Consider the following 12,972-nt stretch of genomic DNA (forward strand, 5'->3'; position numbering starts at 1 on the left):
TTTCAGAGACCATGAAATAGGTCACTTTAGGAGCAGTTTGTAATTTTGCTGTAATACCGTTCATGTTTCACATATAAGTAAGCATTATTGTCAGGGAATTGGTTGAACATTTGTTGTGAAGCGTACGTAAGTAAGCTAATAAATTAATAAATAGTTTCACGTGAAATGCCTCTAGCAACTTGTGGCGGTGTGCAAAACGAAAGGAGTTGGAATTACACTGCTGAAGATGTCAGTATTTCGGGCAGACAGCACAACCACTTGTTCAACTCTCCTTTATTCCTCCAACTAGAAGTTGTTGTGAGAGATCCGGAGCCTAGTACTCCTCGCCCTCGTCGGCGCCCTCGTTAGAGTCCATGCCGACCTCTTCGTAATCTTTCTCGAGGGCGGCCATGTCCTCGCGTGCTTCGGAGAATTCACCTTCCTCCATGCCCTCGCCCACGTACCAGTGAACGAAGGCACGCTTGGCGTACATGAGGTCGAACTTGTGGTCCAGCCGTGCCCAAGCCTCGGCAATAGCCGTCGTGTTTGACAGCATGCACACGGCTCGTGGAACCTTGGCCAGGTCTCCACCAGGGACCACTGTTGGTGGCTGATAGTTGATGCCCACCTTAAATCCTGTCGGACACCAGTCTACGAACTGGATGGTGCGCTTGGTTTTAATGGCCGCAATGGCAGCGTTGACGTCCTTTGGCACCACGTCACCTCGGTACAGCATGCAGCAGGCCATATATTTTCCATGTCGTGGATCGCACTTTACCATCTGGTTGGCCGGCTCGAAGCAAGCGTTGGTGATCTCCGCGACGGTGATTTGCTCGTGGTAGGCTTTCTCGGAGGAAATGACGGGGGCGTAGGTCACCAGCGGAAAATGGATCCTGCGAATACGGTGGGAAAATATATTTTTTTAATTGAGCAAGTTCTTCAAGAAAAAAAAAAAAAAGGCTGCGATTGATGGAACGGCGAATACCGATGAAAACATGGAAAGAACAAAAAAATCTTGCTGAAATGCAAAGGGGATCTCAGACGACATTAAAGTGCGAACATTCCGACGTATACACAGCTGACGTGCCCTTTCGTACAAATCGGAATGCATATATGAATTCCTCACAATTAAGAAGACAGTATAGGAGTTGATAACCGAATAATGCTTTATATTCTTGTAACAATGACAACCAAATATATACAAAAATAAATAGGGGGTATTTATGGCGAACAGTGAAGGTTGAACACAAACACTTTGGCGGCGCGACGAACGCGCTACGCATATGTCATGAAGCCCCATTGCTATAGGCCTGTTAGAAGGGGAACTAGTGAACGCGCCGTGGCCTGACTTAGCATTGCTATAGGACTTAAGGCACGTCGCTAACTAATTAATAAAACGCTAAGTACGAGCCAATGGTTACCCACAAATCGGCGTTTGCATGGAAAAAAGATGCTGTCGTGAATATAAAAAAAAAAAAAAACAAATAGTTGCGCCGCAGTCACGAAACCATTATTCGCTGAATGCATCTTTGAAGGATGGAATTTAGATTTCACATTGAAAATAACCACGTGGAAGCGACGTTACAAAATTCCGAGAGCAACGTCGAATCTACACTGCAGAAATGCGAAAGCCTAAGCATTTCTGGCGTGGACGTTTCATTATGTTTTGCTCTCATTATCATAATCAACTAAATGCGTCGTCATTTTCATCGGTATTTCTATGTGCTATAGCACTTTCATAGAATATGGCAAGGAATACTCCGAAACACAGGTCAGGAGCTTTGAAACAAGAACACTGAATACCAAATAGTGCCAATGGTGAATCGAGTTTTGTTTTAGAAGCAGCCAAGCTTCTGCACATCCGAGACTCGACGGATATGAGCAGGAATGTTCGGTACGTAACGCGTAGGACAGCTCAGACAGCCGAGCCGAAAGTTGCAAAAGATACCAAGGGCCATTTTGATGGCCCTTGGTAATGGCCGAAGAAGGTCCGCCAGGACCACGGTTAGAAGCTCAGAGACAATCGAACACCTTGCCGTTGCGTATAGTGCGACGCTTGTAGAAGTGAACGAACATTTCCAACGGAAAGAATGAAGACAAAACAGCACTAAATATTAAAACGGGCATCTTTGGAAATGAAACACTGCACATATTTCGAGGGCGAATGAAATAAGGTCGCAACGCTACAGTGGCGAGTGATTAAATTGAGAGAGGAGGGAAACCCACCTGGGGTAAGGCACCAAGTTGGTCTGGAACTCTGTGAGGTCAACGTTGAGTGCTCCATCGAAGCGGAGCGAGGCAGTGATGGAAGAGACGATCTGGCTGATCAGGCGGTTGAGATTTGTGTACGTGGGCCGGTCGATGTCAAGGTTACGACGACAGATGTCGTAGATGGCCTCGTTGTCAACCATGAAAGCACAGTCAGAGTGTTCCAGGGTAGTGTGCGTGGTCAAGATGGAGTTGTACGGCTCAACAACAGCAGTGGAGACCTGTTAATGGACGAAAAAAAATGTAGTGGTCAAAAAACAAAATAGTAGCAGGTAGCGCAAATAACTGTGCTAACAGTCTGATTAATCTGCAATTTCTAAAGTGATGGAAAGCGAGGATGTATAGAGAAGACAGTGAGGAGCGCTACATATCACATGAAAAAAACTTGTAGACGGGCTAGAATGTTTTCGGATTCAGTCTCGTATCCTTTTTTCTGTGCATGTATGTTTTAGCGGTAAAAACAAATGCTGTCCGAGTCTGGCCGCTACAAATTACTGACATTAGACACTCGCTACAGGTACGCAAATTCACGTACTCAGCAGTATAGAGTCTCGCTATGGAGATTACGTCGCGCAGAGAGGCTGGTTGGAATGTCATACTTGGCAAGAACTGTCTACTCCGGCTTCTTGTCAGATACGGAATAGAGAGAGAGAGAGGGGGGGGGGGGGGGGGGGGCAAAGCGATACCAAATACCTGCTTTCCAGGACTCTGCAGTACGAGTCACACGGGCACCCCTTGGCCACGTAAGCCACGCATGCACTTTCGTACGGCTTGGTTAAATAGGGGCTTCAAGTTTGTCAGGCGGCGTTTCACGCAGGACTGTATGCGCTAAAGTGTTATGTGTGAGACATTAAAAAATCAAATCGAGGGATTAACAGTTAGGCAAGTAGCAAACTCCATGGAAGCGAAAATGAATCCGCAAGGAGAGCCGCCGAACGGGAGTCGGTAACGCCTTCGCGTCATATACATTTGTAGGCGGGGCTTAAGTGTGCCACCAAATTTTGTTTTCACATTTATGTTGTCCTGTTCTAGTTTGTTTTGACGCTCGTGGTAGAGAGTGCGCCCTAAGCTTTCAAGCTACAAGGTCTTAGACGCCGCACATTCCGACACCTGTGAATGATCTCAAGCTTCCAAACGTGAAAATTATTCTCTAGACTCTAAAGGATAGAAGTAACCAGGTGTCCTAAACACTCATTTACACAGCTAAAAACAGATCCCGTGGCTACGGAAAACCACGCATGTATAGTCCCATTACTTGCGGAGATGTTTTAACAGGCAGTGTTCGCGATGCAGAGGTGAACTGCGAGTAATACCAATGCCTTCAAGGGATCCAAGGACATCTCCATATCTGCTGCGAGTAGATATTTCATTGGCTGTTTCTAGGCATGCCGACGTTTCTCCGCCGGGAAGTACGAACTTATTGCATAGAAAAACTCAACTACAGGTAGAAGTACATTAAATCTAAAATCGTGACGTCCTGATTGAAAGGGCAGAGCTGTCGCCGATTCGATTTCAATAGCGGAGTAGCATAGCCTGTGGTTTTCACACAATTTACTTACCAAATCGGCTGGTTATATTGAACAGGCGTCTACCTTTTGTTTTTCTTACGACTTAGAAATGCTGCGTTTGTTTTGAGGGTGACTTTTTTTTTCGCGATCAGAATGTGGTACCTTATTGATACGGGCCAAATTTCTTTTGTCCTCTGCAGCTCTCCAAGACGGGGAATGCGTACAAATGCATACCTGCGGCGCCGGATAGATGGAGAACTCGAGCTTGGACTTCTTTCCGTAGTCGACGGAGAGGCGTTCCATGAGGAGCGAGGTGAAGCCCGAGCCAGTGCCACCGCCAAAACTGTGGAAGACGAGGAAGCCCTGCAGGCCAGTGCACTGATCGGCCAGCTTGCGGATGCGGTCCAGCACCAGGTCGACGATCTCCTTGCCGATGGTGTAGTGGCCCCGAGCATAGTTGTTGGCCGCATCCTCTTTTCCGGAGATCAGCTGCTCAGGGTGGTACAGCTGGCGGTAGGCACCAGAGCGGACCTCGTCGACCACGGTGGGCTCGAGGTCGACAAACACAGCGCGCGGGACATGGCGACCAGCGCCGGTCTCGGCGAAGAAAGTGTTAAAGGAGTCATCGATGCCTCCGGACACCTTGTCACTAGGCATTTGACCGTCCTGCTGGATGCCATGTTCCAGGCAATAGAGTTCCCAGCAGGCGTTACCGATCTGAACGCCGGCCTGTCCGATGTGGACGCTAATGCACTCCCTCTGAAAGCGAGAAGACAGAGGAACAACAAAGTTTGATTGTTCAGCAACCACGAGCGTACATCGCGGTCAAGGCAATAGTGAACAGAAAAGTAACAGTGCGTTGCAAGGAGAGGGTAGCTGCCTAAGAATGAGACTGAAGCACAAGGCGAACAATGGCACACAATAAAATGCCTGCTGACCACACCTCTTTATCCACTTGCTACTGCAGCGGGCCCGCGGGGCTGTTCATTGGGATTAGTTCGCTCATGCACTTCGATGTTTCAGGAAGCCCTTCTTAGAAAGATGAGCCAATTAAATATGCTAACGCAACCAAAACTTGAACGAGGCTATTGATTAAATTTTGCAATGGATACAGCTTTTGGTTAATGGTCGGATCAATTATCGAAATTGTCATGGCTTCCCAAATGCGCAGAAAAAAAAATCTTTTCGCAGTCGTGATCAGAAACGGTGTAACGGCACGTGGCGACGGCAAGGCGAGTATCCGCTGCGCGCTTGAGTTACAGCGCTTCCTAAACGTGCGTCACGACTGATGGCTCAAGAGTCTAGACATGCAGGGGAAGGGAATAGCCGTGAACGGTGCACCATGGTGGTGCACACCTCGGTGAAGCCAAATATTTGCATAAAAACGACCAAAGAAGTAAAAGCGATAGTCAAGGAAGAGGAAGCTTTAGGAGCGCGCTCCTCGGTCGGACGAGCGGAGCATCTGAATTAGCTTTCCGCTGCCATCAGTGGGCGGCCTTGAGACTTCCAATAAAGGAGCGCGCGCCAAGGAAGGAGAATAGGAGATGCGGACTTGAGGGAGCTACCGCTCGCTAAGCACCTGCGCAGTGCTGACCAAACTGTCGATATGTTCACGCGAAGCTGCGCTTAGGTCAAGCTTCACATTTGTGATGCAGGCAAAAGTACACAATGAAACCCGGCTACATTATCCACCACTCTGTGGGAAAAAAAAAAAAAAAAAACCTGAAAGGTGAACAACATACCATATGGTTGGCTGCAGACATCATGCAGTAAGGAAAAGAAAAAGTTGCTTCCTTTACAAGGGTCGTGTGAGTGTAGTCATTTTTAGGGCAACGAAGTATTGCGGAATTAAGCAACGGTTGTACACCTATTAAACATGTTACAGCTAGGAACATCACAACCGAGGATTCACGAGTGTTATCAGCTTCTAGTACTTGAAAATTGCTCTCATTCGAGCTGAGCCTTGATCAGCACGGCCCATGAGTTTCGGTGTCACGCGTTCTGTGAGCCGCAAAAGCGCAATGAGCCACGCCCAGAATCACGCAGTGATGCGGCTGTTGGTGCCCCTACGGCCGCATTGCTTGCCTTTCTCACTAGCGACAGCAATTCGACGAGAGCCAGGAGCTTGTTGGCGCTCCAATTCAAAATGAAACGAAATATTTCAAGACCTCGGAGTATACTGACGTCTGGCTACGTCCGGAGTTAATGTTTGCATAATTTGAGACGTATGACTTGGTGGATAGCACAGGCCGACGATAGAAGGAATAATTGAAAACATATTTTACCTCTAGAGGAGTTCGAAATCGTTTTTCTCCGCTATAGGTATACATCAACAGCAAATCTATTTCGACTCTTGGTCTGTCAATAACGGTGGACAATCATTTATAAACCCGGGAAGCTTTCTCTAGTCTTTCTTGGCAACCTTTCGTTGCGTGAAAGCAAAGTACATTAATTGGGACTAATTCACATGTTGGTTTCTAAGGTAGACCTCGACAGAAAACGTAGGGCAGGAATTTGGCCAAGTATAGTAAACACAACTGGCCGACCTCGGACACAATTGCTGAACGGTTTACTGCCGAGCCCTTCTATAAGAGGCAACATTAGCGAAGAGATGTTTACTACATATCCGAAAAATAAACAGGAAAGGGGGGGGGGGAGACCAATAAAGATGAAAATATTAAGAGGTAACAACCCGCCCCCCCCCCCCCCCTAATTATTATCTCCTTTCGGTAAAAAGAACAGCTACGCTGCATGTCGGCCTAGTAGACTTTGCCCCCAGGAACAATAAATGGAGTGCCTCGATGCCAATTTTCAAGCGTTCCGACACGACTGCCATCCGTTGTAGGCACTGTCGCAACGAAAGGGTTTGAGCAGTGATGTGGAAGCAACTGGCCATTTCTGAACAATGCGCGCCCCCACATGCCTACAGTGTGGGCGGCTTATCTTTACGCACACAGCGCTGCGCGTTCCGAGGTTCAGAAAGATACCGGCCAAGGCCTTCCGATAGCAGCACCAAATATGGAAGTAGACTCCCAGCGAACAAGGCGGAGTTAGCTCAACCGGCATACCATAAAGAGGACCATCCGCCCGCTGCAGCACGGAGGTAGCAAAAAGCACGAAAAGGCGCGCACCCGGAATAGGTTGCTCGGCAGCCTATTTCAGGCTCGCGCGCTCTGCAACGAAAAGCCGCGCCCAGCAATAATGATACGGAAAAAGGCTCCCGTTATTAACACCCCTGAAGCCCTGCAGGGTGCCACTAGGAGATCCCTCATCCATCTTCTGAAGCAGGCTATAACCGCCACACCCCAGAAGACAATTTGTAAAACTCGCTCAAATATATCGGATTGTTAACCGTGTGCAGACGAGAACGGCACCACGTAGCTTCTCGCATTAGTACGACAGAACGAGAGACAATGAGCATAGAATAAAAAGCGATTACCTCTCTAAGTAGACGGGCGGTTCAAAAAAAGCGGGAGTGAAATAGCACGCTAAATTGTAAGAACGGAAATCGGAAAATGCAAACTTCGAGTGCTTCCTTTCAAAGCAATAACCGCATTCCAACATTACAGCAATTACGGTACCAAGACGAGTCCAGCCAGCGGAAATCGCGCGCACGCCGAATCCCCCCCACCGCCCTTGGTTCCAGAAAAGGCGAGCGTCTACCGCGATGCACACTCACCATGGTAGGAACGAAGATTCTCCTTACTCTCCGCACTGAACTGCAACGCGCTCGCAGCGGACGTAAGTGTGGCGGGCCGGGCCCGCCGACGCGCCCTTTATAGACGCGACGGCGCGCCGCGTCACGTGGAGCAGGCGGCGCAAACCGGCTCCATTTTGCCCAAGAAGGAGCGATAAGGCCGCGCGGCGCCAGCCCTCGCGTATCCCAGGCCGCGTCAATGAGCGGACGCCGACGTCCCCGGTGCAGACCAGCACGCGCACCCGAGCGAGAAATAGCTTTTGCCTCAGACGGCACAAAAAATAGCGGATCATAAATATAACCCTGCCAACTGCAGCAAAATGAATTAAAAGAACCTTGCTGAGTCGTCTTCGCCACTTTTTTTTTCTCTCGCTTTTTTCGTGCTGGAAGAAGTTGTTGAGTTGAAAAGCTGACAAAAGGGTGGAACGGGGGGCACGATGCAGTTGGAAGTCCAGATACGGAGAGCGGATACCTTGATACCTATACCGCGTACCACAGGCTGAATCTATGGGTGTATTGCGAAATGATTGATGTCGGAAGTCCGTTCACTTCGAAGAGATCGCACGTGAAATAATGTCGCAGCTGCTTTCCCTCGCTTAGTTCGCGCGTTCTCTCTCGGGCTTCACTGAAAGAAACCAAGTCTTGACAAAGTAGAATCGCTTGAGCCGCGAAATGAGCGTAAGTCTTAAAATGTGAAAAAAAAAAAAAAAAAAAAAATCGGATTGATCGCAGTCGATTATACGGATTGTACGGTACTTGGCTCATTTTAAGAACGCACCCCTTTTTCCAAATAAACAAGCCGCCTCCCGCCTAATGTGAAAAAAAAAAAAAAATACAGCTATAGCATACGCACTCAAATGAACGCACCTTCTGTAGTAAATGTCCGCACTATTTTCGCGGCTATCGCGTCAAAACCTATGAAGCAGGGCGTAAGGAAAGAATAATATCGCCGGCACCTATACCTGCGTCCTTCTTTCGTCTTTTTGTCATTTATGGCATACGTTATTACGACACGAGTTTCGACAGCTGGCGTATAGATTCAAAACCTGCCCGGGAAGTGGCTGCTTACGCATGCTATGGGAACGTCACAGGAAGCGAAAAAAATCAGGCGGGAAAGCATATTCAACTAGATGTAGGAGTACAGCAGCATGATCCCTGACTAGCTTATGCATTCATTCAAAAGTAGAGTCATGCGGGCAGGATTGCGCAGCAATGTTCTGTACTGTCAGTTTTCCATAATGCCCAGCCTTATTTTTGATACGAATACGGTGAGGTCAATCAAAAATTGTTGCATTCCATAGTGACCATGCAATGCTGAGAATAGGCATATCACTGGAAACACGGAGTATCAGGATAGATAGATAGATAGATAGATAGATAGATAGATAGATAGATAGATAGATAGATAGATAGATAGATAGATAGATAGATAGATAGATAGATAGATAGATAGATAGATAGATAGATAGATAGATAGATAGATAGATAGATAGATAGATAGATAGATAGATAGATAGATAGATAGATAGATAGATACATAGATAGATAGATAGATAGATAGATAGATAGATAGATAGATAGATAGATAGATAGATAGATAGATAGATAGATAGATAGATAGATAGATAGATAGATAGATAGATAGATAGATAGATAGATAGATAGATAGATAGATAGATAGATAGATAGATAGATAGATAGATAGATAGATAGATAGATAGATAGATAGATAGATAGATAGATAGATAGATAGATAGATAGATAGATAGATAGATAGATAGATAGATAGATAGATAGATAGATAGATAGATAGATAGATAGATAGATAGATAGATAGATAGATAGATAGATAGATAGATAGATAGATAGATAGATAGATAGATAGATAGATAGATAGATAGATAGATAGATAATGTTTATTTGAGTGTACCTCAACAGCCAAGTGGCCTAAAGGAGCGCACACTTGGTCAGATACATCAGAATGACCACTTAAACATATAAAACCAGGCATGAAAGCAACAATTAGGCAAATATATCCGAGTCAACAAACGTTTTGTTGTACATGATTAGTAAACGAGTCATTGGACTGTTGGCGTGCAAATCTGGATGAAATGTGTCAAAACATTTTGCGGCCTTTACATGCGGCACAAGAAAATTCAGCGACATCAGTAAGCTCCCAATGAAACCGCGCTCAACTTTTTGCAGAAACTGAATGTCCTGTATGAGTCGCCTTTCGCCAAGAGTACACATATTGAGGTCTGCCAAGAGAGAATCGTAGTCGTACTTACGCTGAACTTACGCTGGACATTTTCAATTTTTGTGCAATAGGTGGCAGATACGACGCGAACTCGAGACGCGGTCTCACAAGGGCACAGTATAGAGTGCGTAGACATTCATGCCGTTGAAATTATTTTTTTTTGTCTAAAGATAAGATGTCTCAATGCGCGTAACACAATTGAAGTTACATGCAATATAAAATCAAGTCTTGAATCACCAACACCAAGGTCTCGTACATGGGCCACACGAGAAATCTGACCCGCCAAAAGTGTATAATCAAACACAACTGAGTCGCGTTTCCTAGTTAGAGACAGGACGGAAGTCTTCTTAATATTCAACTTTAAGCGATTCAACAAACACCATTTCTTGACGTTGTTAATGTCAGCTTGCAATTGGCGGCAGCCCTTAATATCTCCAATATTGAGGACTGCCGCCACAGGCGAATTTATTGATCCGCTTTTGCATGAGAAGCTGCAGGTATGCTTCAAGGCACAATTAATTGAGAAGAGGCAGTATGAATTCTTAGCGAGTGGAAATGCTGGTGCTTGAGCGACAATATGCCATTGACGACGGGGAGACCGCTCACGTCTACTCCGCGCGCATGCACGCACGCACGCACGCACACACGCACACACGCACACACACACACACACACACACACACACACACACACACACACACACACACACACACACACACACACACACACACACACACACACACACACACACACACACACACACACACACACACACACACACACACACACACACACACACACACACACACACACACACACACACACACACACACACGCGCGCGCGCGCGTTTTTTAACGTGCACTGGCATTGCAAAGAACACGGGAACCTCGCGTTTTGCCTTCATCGTAAAGCTGCCAGCGTGCCCGGAATTCGATCCTACCTCTTGGGCACAGCAGTCGAGCGTTAACATATCATCTCAGTTTAATGTCGTGCAAATTGGCTCTACCACTGCGGCTGGGATTCGATGCCGCATTTTTTTTTTAATTTAATGTCGTGTAAATAAATTTGCTCTAAGTGATACATATTTCACCATCTGCAGAATTTTGTATACTCTTCGGGCAAGTTTTATAATGTGTGAAATGATACTCCAGTGACGGCCTTAGGTACGTGTTCCGGTATGCAGCACTGGCATTTATTGCGTTCCATCAGCAGTGTAGACGACAGGTCCCGTATTGCGTGAAAAGGCGTCCCGTAACCCTCAACTGAGAAAAACGTGTTGGAAAAATATTTTTGTCGTTATTGTGATTCCAACCCTGGTCCCCTGCATGACAGGGATGCACGAAACGCATAGGCTACAATAGTGTACATATATATATATATATATATATATATATATATATATATATATATATATATATATATATATATATATATATATATATATGGTTACGGCGCTCGACTATTGTTCCTAAGGACGCGGGATCGAATCCCGGCCTCGGCGGCAGCTTTTCGATGGAGAAAAGAAAGGGGCCCATGTGCTGTGCGATGTCAGTGCATGTTAAAGAACCCCAGGTGGTCGAAATTTCCGGAGTCCTCCACTACGGCGTCTCTCATAGCCTGAGTTGTTTTGGGACGTAAACTCCACAAACCAGACCAGCCAACCTATATCACCACACAAAGGATCAGAAAAAGTACACAGAGTTTTCATAAGCAGCCAAACTACCTCGAAGAGCTATGCTTTGCCGTGTTTTAATTCTCTCAGAGTCCCCAAGGGCTCTGGAATCGACAGCCACTCAGGAACATGTGCCAGAACGAATTTTGCGCTTCCACAAACTTGTGCATGTTTTGTTGAGAATACAAGCACGCTGGCATGCGTCGGGATCAGAGAAATAGCCAGCCATACGGCAGCGCCAAATACTGTGGAGGCTTGACAGCATGACTATATGAAACGGAGCAACTTCCTAGTTATCCGTCGGCAAAAATCTATTGCCTACGAGTCTAACGGAAGTTCTTTCTTGTTTATCCTCTGTAACACGTCACAAAACTGCACACCTTTCCAGCAATGCGAAAACGCATGATCAATGGTATTCGGTTGCTTGCAGATTAAACAGTGGGATCCCCAGAAAAGAAGCATCTACTTTCCCTTCACGAATTATTTGACAGGTAAAGTTCCGGTGTGTAAATTGAAGAAAAACGTCTGGACCTACGGGAGCACTTTTATTCTTTTTGCTCTCTAAACAATTGCGCCTATGGGTACAAGGGCACCGGCAAAACCGCGTCACATACACCCTTATACAACTTTTTCCTTAATACTCCGCGCAGGTATTCTTTCAAAAAGCGCACGCATAAAAATACCGCCCGGCATTCATTCAGTAGAAACAAGAAACTCCGGCAAAGCTCTCCCATGTCTTAAACAAAAATCAATTGACCAGTTGCCTTACGAATACGTGTCTGAACCCCAGCCCTCCGTTCTTTACCCGTCTGAACAAATTGTATGTGCGCTCCGCTGTCAACTAGAAGCCCATGCTAAGACAGCAAAAGTTCTGTATAACCTTTGTACATTTATCCTCGAGCAGTACGTGCAACACGTGCCATAATGTGCACTATATGCCACGAAATGCGTCTTTTTTATTATTATAAGATACGAAGGGTCTTTCCTACTGAGACTGTTAGAGGGGCAAGTGGTGAATGCGTAGGAGCACGTAATATTAACACGTGTTTGGAACGTGTACCGGCGTTACAGCAATAATTTATATTTTAAATATTTAAACATGAAAACTTAAAAAATCTTGGGATGAAAACATGGCCTAATTTTTGTTCAAAGTGCTAAGGGGAACATATGGCATGATGTGAGAATCCTGCAACCACCGTTCACTGTCCTCTTGTGAAGAATAGGACTGACATCCGCTGATAGGATGAGTAACACAATTCTGTAATTTTGGTCGCCGTATCTCGTTGAGTGGCACCAAGCCGCAATTTGTTGCTGATACGACTCGCACAAAAGAAAAATAAATGAAAGGAAGCATAAAAGGCATTGCACATATTGCCAACATTATCCGCGCATTATTCGGGTGAAAAGGATATATGAACGACTACAGTGCGATGCCACCTGCACGCGACCGAATAAAATGCAGTTGAAGCTAGTGTGCAAACCTGCCCACCAGTGCTCAGGATAGGCTGGCTCATTTCAATGCGCTAGCGTTAAAACGGTCATCAGAACGAAAACCCGGCGTCTTTCTGTCGATGTACAGTGGCTCAGAAA

At 46.0% G+C, this 12,972-nt stretch overlaps 1 protein-coding gene across 1 annotated transcript; it reads right to left on the reverse strand.

The window, feature by feature from the left end:
- Nucleotides 1-255: 255 nt before the first annotated feature.
- LOC146202465 (tubulin alpha-1C chain-like) lies at nucleotides 256-7,588 on the reverse strand. The gene is made up of 4 exons (XM_084588198.1): nucleotides 7,435-7,588; nucleotides 3,990-4,514; nucleotides 2,206-2,468; nucleotides 256-872 (listed from the first exon to the last, which is right to left on the reverse strand). The coding sequence occupies exons 1-4, from the start codon at nucleotides 7,435-7,437 to the stop codon at nucleotides 314-316; spliced, it is 1,350 nt and encodes a 449-aa protein (XP_084444324.1). The 5' UTR covers nucleotides 7,438-7,588; the 3' UTR covers nucleotides 256-313.
- Between the last annotated feature and the right edge of the window lie 5,384 nt (nucleotides 7,589-12,972).

Source organism: Amblyomma maculatum, chromosome 1 (genome assembly GCF_055883805.1).
Source record: "Amblyomma maculatum isolate TAMU_Amacu chromosome 1, ASM5588380v1, whole genome shotgun sequence".
NCBI lineage: Eukaryota > Metazoa > Arthropoda > Arachnida > Ixodida > Ixodidae > Amblyomma > Amblyomma maculatum.